The sequence below is a fragment of the Vanacampus margaritifer genome, chromosome 18 (assembly GCF_051991255.1).
Source record: "Vanacampus margaritifer isolate UIUO_Vmar chromosome 18, RoL_Vmar_1.0, whole genome shotgun sequence".
Classification (NCBI taxonomy): domain Eukaryota; kingdom Metazoa; phylum Chordata; class Actinopteri; order Syngnathiformes; family Syngnathidae; genus Vanacampus; species Vanacampus margaritifer.
In genome coordinates this window covers 7339679-7365280 of record NC_135449.1, presented here as the reverse complement: position 1 = coordinate 7365280, position 25602 = coordinate 7339679, and the positions used below count along the sequence as shown (strand labels likewise).

Here is a 25602-nt window from a genome sequence, read left to right as displayed (position 1 = left end):
GCCGCTGCGTTTGATCGTAGTGTGAGAACTAACTCAGGAGTAATATGTAAAGTCCCCCGATAGATCGATATACTTCATTAAAACATTCCATTGTGGATATTAAGTTCCTAATTTCGTCTTTTGCGGGTTTTCCGTATGACGCTGCATTGTTTACGGTAGATAAAGCGAGGAATAAAGTTGAAATAATGATTACGTCCAGGGGTGGCGCCGGTCGTCACTTGTGGCGCTGAATTAGTAGCGTAGAGTGAGAATGAACCCGGAAATACACAATTCTCTTTCCCGTCCATGACAGCGTGTTTACAGAGCGACTTATGTAGACGTTAATACTGATTTTCATCATGAAGATAAATGAGAACACGTTGTTGGAAGGACACAAAGTTGTGTTGGTGCCTTATAATGCGGAGCATGTGCCAAGGTAATTGCTATCAACGTCAACTCTCAGGAGATTAACTAAAATGTTGCACACACAAAAAAAACAAGATAGCGTATTAGTTATCTATGTTGGGTCAAAGATACGTTTACACTTTGAAATTAACGTGTTTATTTTATTACAGGTACAGTAGTGTGAATAATGGCAAATTAAGTCTAGGATAAAAGAAAAGGAGAGGAGGAAAAATAGTAAAGAATTCAAGTATTTGTCTTGAGCACGCAGGGAAGAAAAGATGAAAGCAGGTCTGAGGTGCAAAGAAGGCAGAAAAGTTAGTAGGAAGAATGCATAAATCAAAAGTGGGCCCGAGGAAAAGACAAAAAAAAAACTGTTAGAAGTTCAAAAAAATGTATACTTACATTTGGTCTACCCTGTAATGTATATCTCAGTAAATTATTTTTGTCTGTGTTAGGTACCATGAGTGGATGAAGTCTGTGGAGCTGCAGCAGCTGACCGCCTCAGAGCCTCTGACGCTGGAGCAAGAATATGACATGCAGCGCAGCTGGAGGGAAGACGTCGACAGTAAGTTATCTGCATGAGACAGATCCACCCCTAAAATGAGCCTATCACACCATTTCAAAAATCTATGCTGAAAAAAAATGTCTATAATTCTTGATCCACTCATTCCACGGGCATTGAGAACTATTTTAAAAATGTGCCTATCTCCTCTAAGGGAAGAACGATTGGGTTATGTTTGATGTTTGTTTTCCCAGAGTGCACCTTCATCATCCTGGACAAGCGGCGCTGGGTGGACTCTGGTGCCGAGGAGGCGCAGTGCATGATCGGAGACGTCAACATCTTCCTGACCGACCCCGAGGATCCTTCTCTGGCCGAGCTGGAGATCATGATAGCAGGTCAGCAAACCACCTCGATGATCCACTAGCAACTTTATTTTATTTATTTTTTTATGAGTGGTTTATTTTATTTGCAGAGCCCGACTACAGAGGCAAAGGCATCGGGAAGGAGGTGACGCAGATGATGATGCACTATGGTAAGCTTTTACTGTATGTTTATAATTTGCATACATTCTATACTATGAAGTACTCAAAGTACTTTTTTTTTTCGTAACTCCAGATCATGTTAAATGGTAAAGTTTTTTTTTTTTTAACTTCTTTGGAGTTTTTTTTACTGATGATTGCCTGTCTACCACCAGGGGTCGCCAAACTCGGCATCAGCAAATTTCAAGCAAAAATCGGCCTGGACAACGAGGTCAGCATCTCCATGTTCAAGAAGCTACACTTCCACCAGGTAAAAAACATATCAAAAAAAACAAATATGAGTAAGAAAAATAATGTAGGCTACAGGAATAGTTGTAATTTTACGAGAATTAGGTAGTATGTGTGAGATTTTTTTTTGTCTTTACTATCAAAAGTAATTTTTGACAATTCAAACAGGAAAAATGCCAAACTGAGAATAAAGTTTTTTTTAAGTTACCTTCTGAACTTTTCACTTATTAAAGGGATAAAAAAGTAAATGTTTCAAAGTATTTTTTTTTTTATGATCAGCCCAAATATAAAACTATGGCTTTGACTCCATATTGTTGTCAACTATGTTGAAGGGAGTCGCACATTTAATCTAAAAAAAAATAAATAAAATGATTCCACAGGTGTCCGTGTGTCAGGTGTTCAAGGAAGTCACCTTGGAGACGACGGTGGACGAGTCGCTTCGTCAAAGGTTGTTGCAGCAAGTGGGTCACATGACCGACGAGCGGGACTACCTGGCGGCCCGCGGCGGAAGGCGGGAAGCGGCGTCACAGAAGACCACGGACACTCCCATGTGAGCTCGTTAGACAAAGGCGAGGAGTCAGCACGTTTATTTCATGGCGCGATCACATTGCGAGAGGAACGCCGCAAAGTGGCGTGAGAAGACAAAGGCGCTTTTTAAAAACAGGCGGTTGTACAAAGAGCGACAATTCCATAGGAATTTTCACACGTGTGCCCGTCCCCCCCCCTTTTTTTTTGTCTCTGCGTGAACGAGAAGCGGCGGCGGCGGCGGCCATCTTAATGACAAGACTTTCTTTAAAAATCACACTCTTAGCTTTTGGACGTTTGCATGGATTCCAGGAACTCCTTGACGGCCGCGGACAGGTCGCCGAGGAGCTGGCGGACCACGACCTCTTGCTTGCTGGCCCAAGCCAGGCCGCGGTCCAGGGCGGCGTCCAGCGGCACGCACGCGTCCTGATGCCGCAGCTCCGTCAGCCGGCAGGCGGCGGTCGTAGCGGCCACGGCGAGCAGCAGCAGTAGGAAGAGCTTGACGATCACGCCGAGCACAGAGCGGCAAGGCTTGGGCGCCGCCCGCGCTGCCGTCTTCTTCTTTGCTGACGTGACACAAAAACTTTGAGACGTGTTTGTTTCCGTGAAAACACCAAATGTTTGTTAAGCCAAGTTGAATATTTTGGGACAAAATTCAGAATTTTTGCAACGATGATATGAAATAAATGTAGAATATAAACAATAAAATGATTGGAGTGCACTTGCGTTACCTGAGGCCTGTCCATTTTTTTTCTTGCTCTTCTTCTTTTTCTGCTGCTGAGGCTGCGGCATCGGGGCAGCAGTGACGGCGGCAGCCACCTGAGCGTTGTACTCCTTCCGCCGCTTCTCCTTCTCCTCCGCCTTCTCCCGTTTACGGGCCTCCTTCTCACGGGCCTCGCGATCCCGCTTCTTGGCCTCGCGCTTTTTCTCCAGCTCTGACGGGATGGCAAAAAGGGGTTTTCTTCTCTATGATAATACATGAATAAAGTTTTTCCCAGAAAAAGTTTTTTTTTTTCTCCAGAAAATAATGTCCTATTACTTGATTCTTTTATGAGGAAAAAGTTGTAATCTTATGAAAATGGTCTTTTACTTTTTTTTACAAAAACATTAACCCCCCCCGCAGAAAAGTTTTTTGAAAAATTATTCAGACAAGCCATACATGACAATTGTCATTTTAATTATTCATTGATTTTTTTTAAGCAAAATTTTCTTCTAAAATAAAGAAAATACATAATATATTGACAGTATACTTTTTTTATTTTAGTAAAATCACGCTTGAAAAATTGCGATCCTATTGGATCCCCCCCCCCTAAAAAAATGTCCTAATAAGATTAAAGTCGGGGTTTTTGTCATAATCTTACATAATTAGTCCCCAAATTTTTTTTTTTTTTTTTAAAAAAGTACTGCCCACCAGAAATATTGTAATATTACAGGAATAAAGTTGGATTTTACAACAACAAAATCTTTATTTTCCCTCTGATTTTTTTTTTGTAATAAAAAGTCATATTACAACTAGTATAATGTTGTTTTTTTTTTTACTTTCTTTCAGAAAAATATTTTTACTTTTCTTCCCAAAAAAAACCCACACTTTCTGCCTAAATCAAATATTCAGATTTCTTCAAGGAAATTACTCTTACTTGTATGTAATTGTATTCTTCCAGTAAAAAAATAGCAATGCTTCAAAAAAAAAAAATCCCAAGGAAAATTGTTACAAACTTATTAGAATGATACATTTTTGTATATTTTCAAAGCCATTTTTAACATTTCTAATATTCCGCTGACATACAATTTGTGAAAGATCAAACTTTGTGTTTCTTGACTGACCTTTTTCCCTCAAAAGTCGCTTCTCTCGTGCACGGTCAGCCTCCTCCTGAAGTGTCAGCATGTACTTGAGCACCTGACAACCCCCCCCCAAAAAAATAAAAATATATATTTTGACTTGGCATCTTTTGTCGTGTTTTGTTTCTGTGTATCTTCCTTACCCTGGTGGCACACTGCTTGCACTGCTTCACATCCAGGCAATCACCCGCCGCCTTGGCCAGGCCCGCGTCCAGAGGATTGTCCTTCAGGTCCAGCCACTTCAGACTCTGAAAGCCAAAAACAAAACCCGTCCTATCACCTTAGCAGCGGCTAGTGGAATACCGCTTTTTTTGTTTGGTGCGCGTTTCCACCGACCCGCAGCTTGGAAAAGCCGACCGGCAGGGTGCTCAGCTTGTTGTTGTACAAGTCCAAGTGCTGTAAACTGGCCAGGTTCCCCAGGTCATCCGGCAAACAGGTCAGCTGGTTTTTGCTCAGGTCCAGCTTCACCAAGTGGGTTAGGTTGCAGAACTCTGGCTGCCGTGTGAATACGAAAGAAAATATAGCTCGGGGATAGGGTTTCAAGCCAGGGTTATGACTTCAAAGTAAGGTTTTCAAAGCAGGGTACGGTTACAAAGTGGGGTTTCAAGACTGGGTGAGGAGAAGGCAAAATTGGGGTTTTAAACCAGGACTAAGGTTTCAATCTAGGTTTAAGACTTCAAGTAGGCCTAGATTACAATTTCAAACTAGCACTTGGGTTTTATTAGGGTTGTGGCTTTATATTAGGGTTTCAAAGTAAGATTTAAAGGCAGGTTCAGTTTTAAAGCCAGAGTTGGTGTTTTAAACTGGGATTAGAGGGTTCACAGAAGGTTTTAAGTCATGGTAAATTTTACAAAGAAAGAGTACACGGTGTCACAAAGGGACTAGGCTATGATGTTCTTTTTTTTTTTAACCTATCACCAGATAAAAGGGAAGAAAAAAAACTAGTTAAAAACTACAAAAGTTTGCCATGTTCTCTTCTACACGGCACGTGAAGTGTCTAAAGAAGACTGTCGCAGGTTTACAGGTGACAATTGAAGATTGAGCGAGGCGTGTGCAGATTTAAGTCTGGGATTGATAACAATATGAATCAATGACCATCATAATCAATTTATATGACTGATGCGTATAATAAGAATCGATGGGGACGGGTTACGGGTTAGTCAGCCCTTCTTTCAGATGTCAATGATGATGTAACCTGTAATAATGTGTCCGAAAGGAAAAAATGAATAAAACAAAACAAACAAACAAAAATTGTACATACCGGCAGGGAGGTGAGGTTGTTGCACGACAAGTCCAAAAAAGTCGCTTTGGTTAATGAAGCCTGTTGGGAGGAATGTATTACTATTTGTTAATTAACGAAAGTGCTTAAGTGGAAGGAGCGGACATGTAGTCAACCTTAAATATTAATATCGGTGCATTTTCAAGCAACTCACCAGCTCCTTGACGGGCACCTCGGTGAGGTTGGACAGACTCATATCCAACTCATTGTCGGATATTTTGTCTTTTAAATTAAGCACTTTGTTGCTTTTACCCATTTTGTCTACCTGTGGAAACACACACACAAAAATGACTCACGTGACGGCCATTCTGTGGCATTTTATTATTATTTTATTAAACATTTTCATTTAATGACGAACTCACCGGTTTTAACGTCGTGTCAAAGCTGTCTCGAAGCGAAGCAAGCGACAAAAATGAAAGGAATTTGTTGTATATGTAAGAAAAGTGAAATGAAAAGACGCGTTGAGACGCCGTGTGTTGAGTGTTTAGGAGCTACTCGGACTCTGAATGAAAGTCCACGTCACTGATTTGAGCCGCGCAGGGGAGGTGAGGCTGACAGTCGCGCCCCCTACATTACCGGAGGACACATTACACGCACACAAAAAAAAGGAAATACACCGCAAAAATTATTATGAAAATTCATACAATCCACTGAAATTAGTTTTAACGGTTGTGAATTTTGCCATTCACCTCCAACTTAAATTTAAAAAAAGAAAAAAAAAGCAAGTTGTGCAGAAAGCATCGAAACATTGAAAAGTTGGACATGTGCATTCACACGTTTAGAGAAGGCCAAGTTACACCCACAGTCGGTAGTCCCGCCTCCTCCGTGGCATTTTGTCCATAATTCATCATTATATCATTGTCAATAATATAGTATTTGCACTAATTGCACAAACATCTATCTATCTATCTATCTATCTATCTATGAAGCTAAGTTAGCTAGTGAAGGAATTACCATTAGTTGTAATTGTTTGCGTGTTCAAAATAATTGCAAGATGAGATTCTGGTGAAGAGGGTCCTTGCAAGGTTGGTTTATTTCAGAGATCTCTGGTCACACAGTTGCACATCACCCAAGCAGTGTCATCCAATGTGTGTGTCTTCTTTTGCCCACACAGCCTCTTTATTCAAAACATGAGGAAACGCCTCTGTCATCCCGTGAGGCACAGAATGAGTTTGCATTTTCCAAGTAAACTAGATCGTCCTTGAACTTTTGACAACCGGATTTCTGATGAACAGCAACTAGACTTCTTAGATAAACATAGAAACATTTTAACTTTCTCATATCTGGGAAAACAGTAGAAAAGATAGCAAGAATGTCAAAAGCATTACTCACACAGGTTATATCAGGTCAACATAATTACACCTTCATCAACACATCTATAATGAAATGTAAAACAGGTAAAATGTAAAATAAACCAATAAAAATGTTAATAATGTCAACACTAGCTAAATAGTTAGTATAGTATAGCTGCTAGCTGCATCGTTTCGTAGCGAGCTAACTAGCTATCTACGTTGTCACTGTATGTACTGTATCTAAACTTGTTATTAAGTGTCTTTGAGTGAGCAACAAAAGCAATAAATAACTGAGGGTTTATTATTTTTTATTATTTCATAGAGTCAGCACGGTGACGATGAGTTAGCACGTTTGCTACGCTATAGAAAATGCAAGGATGGATTATTGAGCAGGGTTAGGGAAACATATACAACTTTTATTTCAGGCATTCATGTTGTACTGTTAAATACTTTACTTAACGTATATATTTTAAAAGGAATGCATATACTGTCTAAAGCATGTTTACTCTGTGGTACTGCCATAGTAACAAATCATAATTGATATTTATGAATTCTCATTCTTGGTGGTTCATTTGCCAAATGAAGGATATCACAGCTAAAAACAAAGACACAGCGGTGAGGTAGATTATGAAAAAGACTGTGTTGATTTTTACGGTGAGTCTTGTCCAATATCCGGGCTTGTCCTCATTTTCCTTCTTGCTGTCCAGAAGTCGCGTGAAGGCCTTTATCAAGTCATTCGTTTCGTCGGAGAGTCTCCCCAGAGAGCTGGACTCCGTCAGTCGGCCATCCTACGAAGAGTTATGCGGATTATTGCGCATATTTGACTGATAAAAAAAAACATATGATTTTGTAGAGTCGTAGGCACCGTTAGCATTTCTGGTGAGTTTTCATCTGTGGGCACTTTACAAATGCATGAACAACTTGGACTTTTCTTTTCTGCAGAGAAACAAAATTACAGAAATATAATTTTTGTGGCCACATTGCAAATGTCATGTGACCAAACTCAGACATCAAGTGAGCCGTGACCTCCACAATGAGAGCCCGAAGGCAATTTGATGTCAATTACCCCCTTTGAATTGACAAACGTATTAAAACGCCATAAGAGAAAACTTTTTTCACCAGTTTGATCTCCGACGTCCTCGCCGCCTCTATCTTTTCCCATCAGGTACATGACAAAGATGGTCTCCAGCAGGCTGAGCATCATCAGTGCAAATATGCCGATGCAGTAGACGACTGAGGTAGGCAGCGGATGGCATCAGTGAATGCGAGAACAAGTCCGTTTACATTTTTAGGTGTAATTTCACATGTGGCTGACCTATGAGAGGGATTTTGTTGGAGGAGCAGGGCAGGATCTCATTGAGGATGAGCTGCATGACGGTGATGGCCAGCAGAATGGTCACCTTGAAGCTCAGCTTCTCGCCTCCCCTGTCCGAGATGAAGAAGGAGGCCAAGTCCAGGGCCAGGAAGAAGAGGATGGGCAACAGGAAGTTGATGATGTACAACATCGGCCTCCTCTTCATGCTAATCTGTGACATTACAATGAAAGTTGGGCAGATATCATAAGTTTTACTATTTTCTGTCCCCTTTCATATCTATCTTCTTTTTTTTTAAAGAATGAAATAAAATGTTGTATTGAATTGAATTGAAGTTTGAAGACAGCTCAAATACAGTGTGGTACAAAACACTCACAGTATAAACAATCATATCTTGCTCGATGCCGAACACGCTGCTGGTCTTGTTGACGACGGTCATGCCGATGAAGATCCACTCGTTCCGCGTGCGCATTACTTCCCGCGACCACTTGGTGGCCTCGGCGGAGCTGAGCATGTGAAGCAGCTGCAGTTCCCCCGCTGAGACAGGAAGTGAGTGTCACTAAGTACAAATGCTTTTTCAGATATCTTTACCCAAGTATTCGTTCAAATATATTTATATACTTTTTTTTTTACTTCCAAAAAATCCTGTCTAAGAAGGGGTTCTACCCCCAATAAGCATTTTTCATGAGTTATTTCACTTGTTTTCCTTTTGTTTTTAAACACAGTTATTGGGTGCACTGCAATTCCACTTCCAAGCACTAGATGGCGGGACGATTTAACTTGATACGGTGGGCATACAAAAGAAGACGAACGAAACCAGAAGTACGTACTTATGGCACATCTTAGATTTTATTGGAAATCACCGTTCTGGTTTGTGTGCTTAGCTTGATTTGGATGTTGGAGTTTGAATTAATAAAGAAAGCACAAAAAATATATATATTTAATACTTTAATATTATCTGACGTAATCTGCTTTTTAAGACTACAATGGATGTAGTTTATTTAATATACATCTTTGGCCATGATTATTGAGAGATGATGAGTTTGCTAGTTTGGAAAAACATTTGTTTACCGTAAACACAAAGAGCGATTGTTAATACTTTTGTCTGTCTTTCAATGTATTAAATGTTTTTTTAATGTGTTTGTATTTTTTTTAAGCATATTTATGGTAACCCCTGCAATGGAGGGCGTTTACTGTACTTCTAATTGTACCTACACTTGTACCTAAACACAGAGTGGTGTGATTACTCGTGCCACCTGCAAAATGAAAACATGGACAGGCGAGCTTTTCCAGTCACGGAGTGTTTTTGATGAGCCTTACATGGGTGGACCACAGACTTGAAGGTGAGGTTGCAGCTCTGCCGGTCGAAGGGGAACTGGTAGATGTGCAGCTTGCACGTGCTGAGCAGAACCTGGTCATTCTTCACTTGCACGTGGCCGCTGCTGAGAATGGTGAGGTAGGGGATCGGGGGGGCCTTGTCCTTTTCTATCCTGCACGGCAACAGCACGCTGCAGAGGTCAGGCTCAAGTAGGCGTGGCAACATTTTATTATTGGTTTGTCTTCAAATGTTTGAGGGTTAAAGTTGGGGTTGTTGGGTCAGGTGTAAAGGTGTTAAGGTTTATTTTTTAATTGAATAAGATGGATCTATACGTACATTTCTTCAATGGTGAGATCTGGCTTCCAAAACAATTCAGTGGGAAGAGAGATGTTCTTCATCCCGCAAAACTGCTCCGGATCCCAAGAGATGTGATCATTCTGCCATCTCTGTGCAGGAAACACAATTAGAATATTGACCCCCAAAAAAGTCTGTCCATTTATAAATTGACAGAAAAAAAATGAATGAACCGTGAAAATCCAAACGTAGGGTATGAAGGTCTGGTCTAGCTCCCTCTGTTGACAGACAAAAAGAAAAGTTACAAATATTCAAATCCAAGCGTAAATAATAATTTCCTGTTGAAGGGGAGGATGACCTACCCCCAATCTGGCAACCTAAAAAAAAACATTAATGTTTTTTTCCCAGCCTCGGTTAATTATTCATTGAATATGATGGAAGCCTCTAATTACAGTTGAGAAAGCCTTCAAGCGGCGTCAGGGCCAGTTGGGTTTACCGCAAAATCATTTGGAAGCATTTCGTCTTGTTTAATACGACACCTGGCAACCACTGACACGATTTACAGTATTTATCATTTGCTGAATAGATATCATCTTATTTTGTTGATTGCAACAAAGATATTGTACATTATATATAATATATACAAATTGTCATGTATGCCTATACTTTCATTACATGAACCAATAATGTTTTTTAATTGTGTTTTTTATATACTCTAAATAATTATACAGATGAAAAAAAAAAGCTTGTTGGATACTAATACAAATATGTGCACTGTAAAATAAATAAATACATAAATAAACTAACCACGTCTAGAATGGCGTAGAGGATGACCTCCAGCGAAACTACAGTTGGCTTTTTGTAGTCTTTGATGGGCCTGGTCATGGAGTACAAAGTGCTCTGTGTGGTCATGTTGAGGTGGTCCAGCACCTCGCGGTAAGAACACACTCGCTCCGAGCAAGCCGCACCTGCACAACAGAACATTTGGCCAAGTACAATTCAACAACAAACAAACAATAAATAATAAAGACGAAGGTTGAGCTCACCTGTGAAGAGGAGCATGAAGAAGAAGGATCCAGGAGGGAGCATTTTTGATGCAGTGAGTACGTTCTCCTTGATCAGTTTGGACATATGGGGGAAAAAAAAAGGGGGCTGGGCCACACTTAAATCCCACAAGTCCAAATTGCAAATGCGATCGTGGCGCCAGTAGCTGCTTGTTAGCTCCGCATTTGTGGTCATAATCATTTGTCTGTCTGACTGACTGACCACTTTAATGCTCCAATATCACTCTCGCTCCCTGTTTGATATTCAATGATGAAATATGTTGATGTCGCATGAAAAGTGTTTTCATGAGTAATTATATTGTTGACAACCCTAAAATAGTGGTTTTAGGGAGGAAAACTTTTTTTTTTTAGGTGTAAAATATTTCAGCTTTTTTTTCTTTTTCTTTTTTTTACTCATTCACTGCCATTGACGGCTATAGATGTCATAAATTCATTTTAACTATTTCTATTAGTTGAAAATTTTTTCCACTTTTGTTAACAAGAGTATGAAAACCTAGAATTTTTTTGGGAGTACATTTAGAACAAATATACAATTTGTGATTAATCTTGAGTTAACTAGTGAAGTCATGCAATTAATTACAATAAAAAAAATTAATCACCTGACACCCCTAATTTTGAATAATCTTTTCTTTAAAAAAATAAATAAAATAATTGTAATTCTTTTTTTCCAATTTTTAATAATCTTTTTTTTTTTTGTCAAGAAAATATTATTAAAAATTAGGGGCGCCAGGCGATTACCATTTTTAATCGTAATTAATGAAATAAGATAAAAACAATTAAAGGAAGCAAAATTGCGAGAAGGTAAGTTTGCTATCCGACTTATGACCATCCTCGAAAACAGCAACAGTCGACGGCATGAGGGAGGTAAAATGTCAAAATGGCCGCCCCCTGAGATGAATTAGAGGCCTAACTGAAAGTCGTTGTTTATCATACCGTCCACAATCATGGTTTCACGAAATAAAATGTGCACATATCGATAAACATGCTCAACATATTCATAATACAAGTTGGATCAAGTCTAAGTAAAACGTAATGTTTTGATAAGCTTCATTTACCAGATAAAGCTCCGTCGTTGCCTGGATTCTTAAAAGACGTAAAAAATACGTCCTTGGCAGTGAATGTCAGTTTTTTTTAATTGCTTTTGTTGCTCACTCAAAGACACTTGATAACAAGTTTAGATACAGTGCATACAGTGACTACATAGATAACTACAGTTAGCTCGCTACATAACAATATCTATGTATCTAGCTAAAGATAGATAGATAGATAGATAGATAGATAGATAGATAGATAGATAGATAGATAGATAGATAGATAGATAGATAGATAAATTATACTGTAGAATGGCCAGCTGGCTTGCTATTAGCTAGGTAAATTGTGAGCTAGCTAAATACAGGGATACTGTAAATTTAGACAGAGTTGGTCTATCGATTCTGTAGATGGCTAGCTAGCTAGCTTTTAGCTAGGTAAATTGTGGGATATAGATAGATAGATAGATAGATAGATAGATAGATAGATAGATAGATAGATAGATAGATAGATAGATAGATAGATAGATAGATAGATAGATAGATAGATAGATAGATAGATAGATAGATAGATAGAGTAATTATACTGCAGAATGGCCAGCTAGCTTGCTTTAAGCTAGGTAAATTGTGAGATGGATGGATAGATAGATGAGGAATAAAAAGAAATTGAAATATAAGACAATCCATACAAGATTGAAAATAAATTGAAATATAAGACAATCCGTACATGATTGAACCCCCCCCCCCCCCCACCCCAACCGCTATTCCCTATGATCATGCTCAACAAAGACAGCACACAACAAATACACGCGGACACATGATAATGGCAGTAATGCGTGTTAGCAATTAGTGCTAGGTCCACTTGGAAAAGAGAATCGTCAAGAAGAGGCTGACCACAGTCAGATAGAAGAAAAAGAAGATCCTGTTGACCCTGGCGGCCACTTGCGTCCAGTAACCCAACTTGTCCTTCTTCTTCCTGCCGTTGAGGAGCGCGGTCAGCGTTCTTTCCATCTGCTTCAACTCGCCCGACAGCTTCTCCAGCGTTTGGCACAGGGCGCCGCTCTGCACCTTGAAAAAAAAAAACAATTTGGGGGTTAAATTGTAGTGTGTGTGACCTCAGAGATGTTGAGACTCACCTCTTTGGTTAGCGGCATCAGTTCCGTTGGAGTTTCAGGCATGGAATAAACGACGCCACCCTGCGTCCAAGCTTGAACTTCAAAATGAAAAAATAATCAAATGCAACAAACCTGGTTTTAAAACGAACTGAATATAGAAAACAAAAGCCAAAATGGTTCTAATCTCACCTCCATGTTGGAAGCCGGTTTGCATGTTTCGCTCGTCGCTTCTTCCGTCTCCGTCGGCGTCCGTGTGGTCGCTGTCGTTTTTCTTGTCTTTCTCCACCAGGTGCATCACCAAGATGGTCTCCAGCAGGCTGAGCAGCATCAGCGCAAAGATGCCGATGCAGTACACGGCTGAAGATGGCGTCATTTATGTTACAAGTTATATATATATGGATCATTTTATTATAATATATACAGCACATACGGAAAGTGACCATACATCTCAAAACTAGAGGATCTAATCAACCAAAGTTAGCTCTTTTAAAATAAAAAACACAATGACATTAAAATATTCCCCAAAAAACCCTGCAGAAAAAAAATAGTAATTTTTTTTCCTAATGTTTCTCTCTGTTATAAAGACAAAGTATTGTAAAACCGTATAATATTCTGTCATTCATATCCTAGTAGCCTTAGCTTTATGTAGGCTTAAGAACCAGGATCGAAGAGGATTTAACGTTTAATAATCTTCAGCAAAAACGAGACTGAGTTGAAATACTTCCTGTTTTCATTCAAACTCAGTTCCAAACAGAACAATGTGCTGCCATCTAGTGGTCAACAGCAGACTTATGCAAACCAAACTGCAATGGAAAAGGGTTTCGCTGTATCTCAAATCATGGTTCCTCATTAAAATGAATGGGAATACAATTAATCTGTTCCAGTCTCTTGAAAAAATGCCTAAATTAGTTTTTCAAGTGTGTTTTTTTTACTAGCAAATCCTGTCCTGTGGCACTATATTCCCAGATGCTGATAAAAAAAAACTTGTATACCTATGAGAGGGATGGAATTGGAGGAGGAAGGCAGGATCTCATTGAGGATGAGCTGCAGCACCGTGACGGCCAGCATGACGGTCACCTTGAAGCTCAGCTTCTCCCCGCCCGAGTCCGAGATGAAGAAGGAGGCCAAGTCCAGGGCCAGGAAGAAGAAGACGGGCAGCAAAAAGTTGATGATGTACAGGATGGGCTTCCTCCGCATGCTTATCTGGACAATCAACGCAACGTCAGCTTGACACCATCTGAAAACACTTTGACGGATCTTGCACCTGGCTTGAAATTCAAACTTGGAACCCTAATCTGAACACACTAACCTTGGCTTGAAATCGCAATTTGAAAACCCTAAACCTACTTGAAACCTTAAATTGAAACATAAAATTTCTTGAAACCGTACTTTAAAGAAGAAAATTGGTCTTGAAACCCTAACACTAATCCTAATTTGAAAACCTAACTCAGACTTGAAACCCTAATTTGAAACCCCTAACTCTAGTTAGAAATCATAATCCACACCTTTAAATCAGATGTGTTAAAAAAAAATTACCCAATATGAATAAAAACAACAACAACAATATGGGTTATTTTCATTATAAAAAATAACCCAATACGGGTTATCTTTAACCCAAGAGTTTTAAAGGTGCCAAAACCCTAAATTAAAAAGATAACCCTGACTTGAACCCTACTTTGAAACTCAGGTGGAGAAATGTTAGAGTATTCTAAAACAATTGGGTCAAAATTAAATCAAATTGGGTCAAAAAGTGGCCGACACAACTTTTTGGGTTATTCTTTTAACCCCCAAAAAATCAACCAAAAATACCCCAATTATTGTTTTAGTATGTTTGTTTTTGAAACTTTGAACTCTAAAAGCAGTTGGGTCAGACTCAAAACTAACCAAAATTGGGTCAAAGAAGGGCAGAAAAAACTTTTTGGGTTATTCATTTAACCCCAAAAAATCACCACAAAAAAAAAACAAATTAGAGTTTTTTAGTTTTTTGTGGGTTATTCATTTATTCATCAAAACATTGTTTTTGTTTTTTTTTGGGGGGGGGGGGGGTAAATAAATAACCCAAAAAGTTGGGTCTGTCTTTTTTGACCCAATTTGGCTTCTTTAGAGCCAACTGTTTTTAACGTGCACATTTATCTGTTCATCCCTGCAAGACAAATTGAATTTCCGTTTGGACATGAAGTCGCGCGGGCGGTCTCCAGGCGGCAGGCTGGTCCGACCGTGTAGACGATGACGTCCTGGTGGTCCGGGCTGATGGCCTTGATGGAGGTCACGTTCAAGTTAAGGAAGATCCACTCGTACTGCGTGGGCATCAAATCGCGCGACCACTCGGTGGCCTGGGAGGAGTTGTTGCTAGGCTGCAGGCGCATGTCTTTGGCTGCGGCGGAAGTTTATGCCATATCATTAAAAATCATGTATTTTAAAGAAAAAATACTATTTAACCCTGGAGAACCCACGGGGTCAAATTTGGCCCCTATAAATTCTGCTACTCAAATAACAAAGACCTTTTTTTTTTTTTTACAAATTTAACTTCAAAAGTCCAGAGTGCCACTTCTGACCCCTGCATGGGGCCATCTAGTGGATGAATATTGCACTTACATGAGCCAGAGTGGTGGTGACAAGATGGCTGGCAACATGCTGTTTAGTTGAGCTGGAAATCCAAACAAAACCATCTTCTCAGCAAACCATCAGATGGTAAAATTGTGTTTTTTTTGTTAATCTATTTCATATCATGTTGCAGAATGCCTAGGAGTATGTTTTTTTTTTTTTTTTTGATAAATTAGCAACGCTGAGCTAGTTTAAAAAAAAAGAGTTAAAATTGAAAAAACATGTATTTTGGTGTTCAGTGAACTTATAGCAGTCATTTAATGTATAATTCATAATTTTCCAAAGAAGAAAAGGGTTCTTGGGTTCTCCAGGGTTAAAAAAAATACAAATTGTTGTTTGTGTTACTTACACGAGTGAATGATGGACTTGAAGGAGAGGTTACATCTCTGCGTGTCGAACGGGAACTTGTAAATGTTCATGCGGCACATGCTGAACAGCACTTGGTCGTTTGTGACCTCCACAAGGCCGTCGGCGCTGACGGTCAGGTAAACGTTCGGGGGCGCTTTGTCCTTCTCGGCCCTGTCGGGAGACATTTGGAGTCACACGTTGCGGGGGCTGGACGCGAGGCACGCTTGAGCACTTGCATCTCCTCGATGGTGAGATCCGGCTTCCACAGAATGCCGACGGGAAGAGACACGTTTTTGATCCCGCAGAACTCTTGGGGATCCCAGGAGATGTATTCGTTGTGCCACCTCTGGAAACCCGAAAAAAAAAAGTAGTCGTTCTTCACAGAGGACTTTGAGAATTGTTTGCTCGATATGCAGGTGTTGCTACTACTTGTGTTCAAATATAAGGAGTTGAAAGGTTCATTGTGACATTGATGCTAGTTTTATTAGCCAGTCTATGAGGTTTTGTATTGTGTGTTAGCATCAAGCTAGAGAGCAGTTCAATAACAGTAGAGCTCACATAAGAACAACAAGGAAGGACAATACATATGGTACAATCGTGCCATCATCATCATCATCATCATCATCATCATCATCAAAGCAGAACTCACTGTGACGGTCCAGACATAAGGAACAAACTTCTGCTCCTTCTCCACCTGGAAAGTGGACATCTTATTAGAATGAACTTCAAGTAAAAAAAAAAATAAAAAATTGATATATTATAATAATAATAATAATAAACAAAGACTGTGTTACTGAAAGTATGATTTACCACATTGAGGATGGCGTACAGCAGCACCTCCAGGGACACGTGAGTCGGCCTCTTGTAGTACTTGACGGGCCGCGTCATGGAGAAGAGCTCGTTGGTTCGAGTCAGGTTCAGGTGGTTTAAGACATCCTGGTGGCTGCAGCCGCTTGGTTCCCACGCCACGCCGTCTGCTACGATGGATAACACAACCAAACAACCTTGACTTGAGATATGGGTGACCAGAGTTGTCTTTTTTTTTTTTTAGATATGAATTGTCCTTCAGATGATTTAGTTTTTTTTTGTTTTTTTTTGCTTCGACTTGGGAGCAAACATTTGAGAGGACGTTTGGTTCAAGTCCGTGCGCTTGAGCTTGGGGGCACAAATAGACGGCTGGCGGAATGTTTTCTGGTATGCAGCAGGATTTTATTTATTGTTCCACGAATCAAAGCAAGTCATCCAGGGTCTGAAGTAACAAAGCAGCCCCAAATCATCTCACTGCTGTTTGTCTGTAGGCATGATGCTTTGATCAAAAACTGTAATTTTTGCTTCCAGAAAGTTCCAGTTTTATCTCGTCAGTCCACATAACATTTCTCCAAAGTCTTATTTATTTATTTATTTTTACCTTGGACGCCATTATTACCCAGGGTCTTGCTAATTGCTCAGCCGTGAACACTAACCTCAATTGAGGCCAATTTGGATGTCATCCTGGGTTATTTTGTGACTTCCTGGATTAGCCACCATTGCACTCTTGGAGTGATTTAGGTGTCTGACCACTTCTGGCGGCGGTTCACCACACTTCCCAAATTTCTCCATTAGTGCTTAATGGCTCTCGCTGTCTGTGGCTTACTAGTCGACTCAAAATGACTTCACTTTGATTCTCGTTTGTTCTTTAATTGCTTTGGATCACGGTATGTTTTTGATCAAATTCAGTATTTTACTTTAATTTGTCTGACAAGTACTATTTAAGTCAGTGGTCCCCAACCACCGGGCCGTGAGTCATTTGGTACCGAAAGAAAAAAAATTGCATTATTTTAATTTTTTTTCGAAAATGATGTTTTATTTTGAAAAGTGGCCGGATTCTGTCTGCTACATCCGTCTCACTTGACAACTCTGTTGTTGATGCGACGTTACGGACACCGTTAATAAAGTTGCACGTGATTACACAGTAGATTTACGTTCATTATTATTATTATAGAGAAAATACCACAGTTTTTTTCTTGTCATTTTATTTTGTCTTTATCAGCTAAACCTTTAGATTGGGCCGTGAAAATATTGTCGGACATTAAACCGGTCCGTGGTACAGAAAAGGTTGGGGACCACTGATTTAAGTAACTTCTTAATTCAATAAAATGGCGTAATCAAGCCCGGGTGTGGCCAGTGAAATCAAACCCAATTTTCCCAAAACTGTTATTGTATGTAAGTCATGATTTAAGAAATACTTGTCTTTACATTTGACCCCCTTAAATACATAAAATCATCATTTAGAAACTGTATGTTGTATTAAATTGGGTTATTATTTAAAATTGGTTTGGTCAAAGGCCCACATTTGAACACACAAAAAAAACACTGCATTCTTTATGTGGCAAATGAACAGGAAATATAAATGAAAGCACTTCATTCCTTCATTCATTAATGTGTGATGCCGCTTACCAGAAAAGATGAGGAGGGAGACGAGGGCTGCGAACATGATGAAGTTACTGACACACAGTAAGTGGTCGCTCCCGTGGCGTTCCTTTATGAAGGAGGAGGGATGAGCGGACGCGGCGTTGCGGGTTCGTTGTTCGTAATACTGTACGATGGCGATGATGTTTTTCTCATGCCATGCAGGGCCCTTAAAACTAAGTGAGGGCGATTTAGTTAAACACGCACACACATGGACATAAAGTGGTAGTGAAATGCTAGCATGAATAATTCATTGTGCAGGTTAAGAGGCTATTGATGGTGACGTCTATGTTTAATTTAAGATCAATTAGTTAACTCAATATAAGTTGCATAAGACATTAACATAAGCGCGCATCTATTACCATCTATTGGAATCAACTTGTGCCCCAAATAGCTTAATAATGAAGAAAAAAGAAAAATTGTTTACCATATAAACATCAACCTCTTTTCAACTGAATAAGCAAAAATCTCATTTTAAACAAAACTGTCTTGTTTATTTATAATAAACAAAATAATACCCTTGTTTATATTATAATAAACGGAAAATACACTAATTAAAAAAAAACACACCTTATTTTAAGTTAATTTAAAATTCTATTGTAAAAATTTGTAAATTACCATACAAAGAAAATATATTTTTCTCATTACAACAAAGCTTATCATAATGAACAAAAACAATTGGGTTTGCTATATTTGTATCTTATTTCAGGAATAAATAAAAGATAAAGATTACATTAAGGCTAATAAGCAGGCCCGGCCGGCCCTGGGCATAGGTGAACTAGGCAGTCGTCTAGGTCGCCATCTAGTGGAAGGGGGGCCAAATTGCTGAGCAAAAAATAAATAAAAAATCCCCAAAACATTTACAATTAAAAGGTCCAAGCCCTCAGGTGCTGCATTAAGAAAATAAATCATTGTTTCACATAACCATAATGAAGACAGGATAAGAATTGCGTACTGGTTTAACGTAAACAAATATATAGTAAAGGCATACTTTTTTATTTTATATTTTATTTGTAGTTGTTTGTGAAATTTGATATTTATTGTGTGGTGTGCTATTAAATATTATTAATTAAGTAATTAATTAATTAATTAATTAATTAATTCCGCTGGGAGGGGACAATCTGGAACCAAATCACTTAAGCCCTGCTACCAAAAAAAAAAATACAACAAAAAACACGTGATTTGGTATCTAATGATATATAATAACATTCCCGACGTTTATTAAACCACTACTGTATATTACATGAGAAAAATCTCATGACTTCCCACCAAACAAAAATGTCACAAAATGTATACACTATATGCTGAAACAATTGGGATTTTCTCAATTCAATCACAAAAACTCAGCCTGCTAAATTGAACACCTAGCTCTCATTCTGTTGGATGAACGGCAAAAGGAGGATACGCAAGTTCTTTCTTTGTACTTTCTGCCACCTAGTGGATGTCATTGGCATATATAGTTGGGGAAAATTAAACTAAACAAAAAGTGTTTGGGAATCGATGACGTAATCCATTTTTTTTTTTTAAAAAGCCAGTTACGTCGAGAGTGTCTGAGACGTCTTAACCGGTCCACTCCAGGTACAGAAATGACAGAAAGAGTGCGGCGGCGGCGAGGTAGAAGAAGAAGAAGCCTTTGTTGATTCTGCTGGCCAAGCAGGCACACTTCCTGCTGTCTTTCTCGCGGCTATGGTGCGCGCTCAGCATCCTCCGCAGCTCCTTCAGCTCGTCCACCGCCAGCAGCAACAGCCGAGACTCCGCGCTCGGCGCGCTGATGTTGACCTACGCGCACGTTACAATGGGAGAAGTGTGTCCCAATACTTTTGTCCACACGTTTCAATGAGTGACCTTTTACCTCTTCGGGTACAGCTAGCTCGTGTTGTTTCTCTCCGCCCATCACACGTGCACACAAAGATTCCGTCTGTTTTCTCTCTTCTGAAAACACAAAGCGGGTTAGCCTGACGCGTCAACGGTAGTCCCAGCAGTTTTGTATACAGTCGTACCCGTGTCGGACTTATCGGTGGGATCGTTCTCCTGTCTGCTCCTGGCGCACGTCGCCAGATTCTCCAATGAGTCCCCGTCTGTCAGGTAGGCCACCATGATGGTCTCCAGCAGGCTGAGAAGCATCAGGGCAAAGATGACGATGCAGTAGGTGGCTAAAGGGGGGGAAAAATATACAAATTGTTTCTTATCTTGAAAATATTTTCTTTTTCCTGTTGAGGTCGTAGCATGACGTAATTGAGAAGCGCTGGGTTCCAGAAAAAAAAAAAAAAAAGGTTCAAGTGATGATCACGGGGGGGGGTCGGGTCCCGTACCGATGAGCGGCGTCTTGTCGGACATGGAAGGAAGGATGTCGTTGAGGATGAGCAGCAGCACGGAGATGGCGAGCAGCACGGTGACCTTGAAGCCCAGTTTCTCGCCGTGGCGGTCCGGGATGAAGAAAGAGGCCAGGTCCAGGCACAGGAAGAAGAGGATGGGCAGCAGGAAGTTGATGACGTGCAGCAGGGGTCGCCTCTTGATGACGAACTGGGAGGACGGGGGGGGGGGGGGGGGGGGGTTATTAACGGCACGCTTGGCGTTTTATGGGAAGGTTCGGAAATGGCCGTACCGTGTACACCAGCTGATGCCACGTTTGGTGGTCAAACGTGATGTTGTTGCTGCTCACGGACAAATGGAGGAAGTTCCAGTCTCCCTGGGAAAAAATCAGGGATTTGGTGTACTCGGTAGCCCGCGACGAGTTCACCACTGGGGAGATGCGCAGGTGTTGATCTGCGAAGACAGTGAGGAAAGTATTAAAAAATATATAAGGCGGGACAAAAGTAAGTGCTGGACACATTTTTTTGAATTATTTAAGTGGAGGGAAGGAATGAAACTATGTATGAAAGGGAGGGAAGGATGACAGAAGGAATTGCGACAGAATGGATGAGAGAAAGCAAGGACCGACTAACTTTGGTCAATTTGACCCAACATTGAATACATTTTTAGTTTTGTAAAAAAACAAAAAAAAAACAGAATTGGGTCAAATTAACCCAGGTTAGAAGGTTGGTTTCTTTTCTTTTTTTAACCCAAATTGGGTTATTATTGACCCAAATGTCTAGAGTGTAGGACCCACTGTAGGTCGGTCCATTTTGGACGTACACAGTGTTGGGTTAGTTTTCACCCATTTTTTAGAGCGTGGGTAAAAAATAACCCAATATATGTCAAAAATGGATCGATCCACTATTAGCTAATAGTAGGTGAAAAATAACCCAATAAACGTCAATTTGACCCAAATTTCTAAAGAAAAGGAAAAAAATATATTTTTAAATAGGTTTTGACTAAGACAACCCCAAAAATTGACCGGTCGGCCCATTTTTTCTACCCAAATTGGGTTATGTTTTTACTCAACTGTTATTAGAGTGTAGGTGAAAAACAACCCAATTTGGGTAAAAAATAAAACAAAAAAACGATCCACTACTTGGTTCAATTTGACCCAACTGTCTAAAAAAAAATATATATATATATATATATATTTATTTATTTTTTTGGGGTTTGTTTTGTCTAAGCACCAACCGTTAAAAATGTGTGGTTTTGCACAAAAGAATCTCAGAAAGTTGGGTCAAACTGACACAAGTTAGCGGATCTGTCCATTTTTTTTACCCAAATTGGGTTATTTTTTACTCAACTTGGTGTAGCTCAAAGACAATTCAACTTGGGTTCAAATATTTACCAATCCACCATTTGGGTCAATTTGACCCAACTTACTAAAAAAAATAAAAATAAAAATAAAGAGAAAAAAAAATATATTTTTTTGTTGTTGCTTAGGTTAAACCAGTGGTGTCAAAGTCCGGACCTCGAGGGCCTGAGTCCTGCATGTTTAATAGGTTTAAGTGGCTACCTACTTTTTGTGACCCAAAACAGCAATTTTAAAAAAGAGTGTTTTTTTGGGGGGTTAAGAAACTGCTTACAATTGAAAGCTTGTGAGGCCAGCGAAATGTTGCAGCGCTGCGTGTCGAAGGGGAACTTGTGCACGTCCATCCTGCACATGCTGACCACCCGCATGTCCTCATCCAGGGAGATGGTCCCGTCGTGCCTGATCAGCATGTAAGGGGTGTGCTGTGAGTTGTCTTTCTCCACCCTGACAAAACACACGCAATAATGGGCCGGTTGCGGTACGCCTTTTGTTTACTCACATATAATGGAGCCTATTGTATAGTCATTAACTTTCCAAGACACAATAGGGAGTTAGCAAACAGCAGGTCATGACGTGACTTTATGTAAACTAACAATCGTGCCATAATGGCAAACCTTTTGTCACTCGATATCTTCAAAGAATATAGGACGTGATTTATTGAAAAATTACAGTATTTATTTTCCCTCTGGCATTTTTTGACAGTCATTATGCAGCACCTATTGAGCTAACAACCGTTTATTTTTATTTTTATTTTTAAAGTTTTTTTTTAACTAGTTTGTATGATTTTTGTGTGTAGCATAAACTTACATCTCTAGGATGAAGAAGTTGTGTTTTATTACTTGGGTCAATTTGACCTAACTGTCTAAAAAAATCATCATCTTGTTTTTTTTTTTTTTTAATTGGTCCTTTTGTCAAAGGCAACCCAAATTTGGGGTTGATTTGTAAAAAACAACCCAGTGGGTCGGTCCACTTTTAACCCATTTTGGGTTATTTTTGACCCAACTGTTTTTAAAGTGCAGGTCAAAAACAACCCAGTTTGGGTAAAAAAATAAATAAAAAAAGACCAATCCACTACTTGGGTCAATTTGACCCAAATGGCTAATTTTCCCCATTTTTTTTTTTAGGTCAATACAAAAAAATGGGTTGTTTTGTACAAAATGATTTTTGTCTATAGCATAAACTTACATCTCTAGAATGAAGAAGTTGGGTTATATTATTTGGGTCAATTTGATCTAACTGTCTAAAAAAAATCATTTTATTTATTTAATTTTTTAACCCAAATTTTGGGTTGATTTGTAAAAAACAACACAGAAACTTGGGTCAAATTGACCCAAGTTAGTGGGTTGGTCCACATTTAACCCATTTTGGGTTATTTTTTACCCAACTGTTTTTAGAGTGCAGGTATAAAAAAAAAACACAGTTTGGATAAAAAATAAAAAAAATTATAAAAAAAAAAGACCAATCCACTACTTGGGTCAATTTGACCCAAATGGCAAATTTCCCCCCCAAAAATTTAGGTCAATACAAAAAATTGGGTTGTTTTGTACAAAATGATTTTTGTGTATAGCATCAACTTACATCTCTAGAATGACGACGTCGGGTTTCCACAGCATGTCGGTGGGAACAATAATTTCCGCAATCCCGCAGAATTCCTCCGGTTCCCAAAAAATGCGTTCGTCCCTCCAAGACTGCAGACAGTTTACAGACCAATTAGCGCGGGCAAGCGAGATCACGTCAACAACATCATCATCGGCTCACCCTCAACGTCCAGAGGAACGGGATAAAGGTTTGCGTTTTCTCGACCTGCGGGAACACGCATGTGGAAACGTCACCACCAAATTCATGCGAGCGTGAACCGCGCGTATTCAAACTACCTACCACGGCCAAGATGGAGTACAGGATGATGCTGAGCTCCACCACGGTGGGATGCGTGTGGTCCAGGACGGGCCGGGTCAACTGGAAGGCCCTGTTGCTAGAGGTCAGGTTCAGATGGTCCACGACATCCTGGTAGCTGCACACCTTGCCGGGTGAGGCCCCTCCTACCCCTAGGGATGCAGTTACTTAGTGACGCTGCATGTTATATTAAATTTGGTCAACTCCAATTTTTTTTTATATTATTGAGGTAGTTATATGTTTGTCCTGTATATTATTCCAAATCGGCAAAATAATTATTAGGCCGACTCACGTTGGAGTATAGCTCGGTATAAGACCCAATGTAAGCGCAAATCAGAGCCGTTTCAGCAGGGTAACAAGATGGCGTCCGTATGTCATGTGACCAGCAGTTGACCGATCACACTAGAAATTAGAAAATAGAATCAAAAATTGATATTCATTTTAAACAATTTAAAAGAAAAATTCTTTTTTTTTTTTTAAATTGTCTTTTTTTATTTTTTTTATTTGGGGGGTTAATGGACTCGTGGTATCCGTATATGGTCTCAAATGTGTATTTTTTTTTTCTCATCATTTAGATTTTCCCCATTTTTTTCTGGGATTTTATTCCAAATTTCTAACATTTTTTTGTGGAAAAATGTAAAGTGCATGTTAATCAGAATTTTTGAAGAATTTGTGTGTAAAAAATATAAATGTAATTTTTTTTGAAAATGGATCAAGGAGCCACTCAGCGTGGTCGTCAGTTCCCCCAATCGCTGTTCGACATCATAACCAAGTTGTTAAAAACGGAAGACATTTTTGACCATCATTTTGTATATGACTCCATAAGACAACTTTTCAAGACGTAAATTTGATACCGATACTAACAGAAAGATTATAAATGGCTGCAAAGACCTAATTAAAATGGCTGGAAAATGTTTTCATGTAATTTTACACTTATAATAATAATGTTCAAAAATCAGCTATTAAAATGGCAAACTTTTAAGCACTTACCTGAGAGGATGAGGACAACGACCAGCACTGTCATCGTTACTGTGACGTGAAGCCGAGCGGTAGAAGAGCTTTTTAAACCCGACATGATGATGCCAATCCCCTCCCACCGGCTTTGTAATGACATTGACGAGGAAACGCCGGCGTGGTTCTAGGAAGGGCTGACACGATGCGCCTGTTATTGCTTCCAGGCTGCACTGTGTGGAATAAAAGCAGGTGGCAAAATGGGGGTGTCTGAAAAGAGGCAGATAATGCGGATTCGAGGAGGAATTGGAGCTTGAGAAGGGAAATAATGGAATCATGGGGGGAAAAAAAGCGGCAAAGCTCCATCCATGCACACGCACTAAAAAGTCCATTAGAGCAACACTTGATCACCAAAATGACATTCTAATGACATTACACATAAAAGCACTCATTTTTGATTGTAGCTTGCTAATTGATGTCCAGTGATGGGAACAGGAAGCTGAATCACTTGAAATCAGTATAAAATGTACATTTTCAAGGCTTTAAGAACTTAATAATTAGATTATATGCAACCAGAGTTCCGCATTGGGTTGAGGCTGTCAAGCGTTTTACTTTGTTTAGTGGCTAAAATATTAAAATGATTCACTTTTTTTTTTGGTGCTAAAACAGTTTAATAGCTCCTGTTCGTCTGGTCTTGTATTGTCATAAAGTAGCCTTTTTTTTGTCACTGTTTAATTAAAGATTTGGGAGCTTTTTTATATATATTTTTTTTTTAAATAAAATTTTTTTCTATTATGATTTTTTCAGTAGTGTCTAAAAAAAGTATTTATCAAAAAGGAAAAATAAAGCTATATATATATATATATATATATATATATATATATATATATGTATTTAAATTTATATATATATATATATATATATATATATATGTATATATATAAAAAAAAGCCCCAAAATATTGAGAA

The 25602-nt window shown here is 39.3% G+C and overlaps 5 protein-coding genes across 5 annotated transcripts; 1 reads left to right on the top strand and 4 right to left on the bottom strand.

The window, feature by feature from the left end:
- Window positions 1-233: 233 nt before the first annotated feature.
- On the top strand, window positions 234-2908 carry nat9 (N-acetyltransferase 9). Its single transcript, XM_077550897.1, has 6 exons — window positions 234-415; window positions 840-949; window positions 1141-1281; window positions 1359-1418; window positions 1581-1675; window positions 2034-2908. Exons 1-6 carry the CDS (start codon window positions 339-341, stop codon window positions 2205-2207), a joined length of 657 nt encoding a protein of 218 aa, XP_077407023.1. The 5' UTR covers window positions 234-338; the 3' UTR covers window positions 2208-2908.
- Window positions 2205-5824, bottom strand: lrrc59 (leucine rich repeat containing 59). Its single transcript, XM_077550893.1, has 8 exons — window positions 5659-5824; window positions 5451-5561; window positions 5279-5338; window positions 4354-4512; window positions 4161-4265; window positions 4003-4075; window positions 2910-3113; window positions 2205-2744 (listed from the first exon to the last, which is right to left on the bottom strand). Exons 2-8 carry the CDS (start codon window positions 5550-5552, stop codon window positions 2461-2463), a joined length of 987 nt encoding a protein of 328 aa, XP_077407019.1. The 5' UTR covers window positions 5553-5561; window positions 5659-5824; the 3' UTR covers window positions 2205-2460.
- A 546-nt stretch (window positions 5825-6370) lies between these two features.
- LOC144038402 (5-hydroxytryptamine receptor 3A-like) lies at window positions 6371-10985 on the bottom strand. Its single transcript, XM_077550887.1, has 10 exons — window positions 10560-10985; window positions 10321-10481; window positions 9747-9791; window positions 9556-9665; window positions 9222-9391; window positions 8278-8438; window positions 7904-8114; window positions 7708-7821; window positions 7454-7524; window positions 6371-7376 (listed from the first exon to the last, which is right to left on the bottom strand). Exons 1-10 carry the CDS (start codon window positions 10756-10758, stop codon window positions 7143-7145), a joined length of 1476 nt encoding a protein of 491 aa, XP_077407013.1. The 5' UTR covers window positions 10759-10985; the 3' UTR covers window positions 6371-7142.
- Window positions 10986-12378: 1393 nt separating this feature from the next.
- Window positions 12379-18965, bottom strand: LOC144038469 (5-hydroxytryptamine receptor 3A-like). The gene is made up of 10 exons (XM_077551005.1): window positions 18109-18965; window positions 16483-16649; window positions 16322-16366; window positions 15909-16018; window positions 15674-15843; window positions 14937-15094; window positions 13713-13923; window positions 12910-13077; window positions 12742-12818; window positions 12379-12673 (listed from the first exon to the last, which is right to left on the bottom strand). Exons 1-10 carry the CDS (start codon window positions 18143-18145, stop codon window positions 12458-12460), a joined length of 1359 nt encoding a protein of 452 aa, XP_077407131.1. The 5' UTR covers window positions 18146-18965; the 3' UTR covers window positions 12379-12457.
- A 76-nt stretch (window positions 18966-19041) lies between these two features.
- On the bottom strand, window positions 19042-25134 carry LOC144038543 (5-hydroxytryptamine receptor 3A-like). The gene is made up of 10 exons (XM_077551108.1): window positions 24674-25134; window positions 23669-23835; window positions 23549-23593; window positions 23369-23478; window positions 22065-22234; window positions 20726-20886; window positions 20433-20643; window positions 20121-20273; window positions 19973-20052; window positions 19042-19899 (listed from the first exon to the last, which is right to left on the bottom strand). Exons 1-10 carry the CDS (start codon window positions 24795-24797, stop codon window positions 19681-19683), a joined length of 1440 nt encoding a protein of 479 aa, XP_077407234.1. The 5' UTR covers window positions 24798-25134; the 3' UTR covers window positions 19042-19680.
- Window positions 25135-25602: the final 468 nt, after the last annotated feature.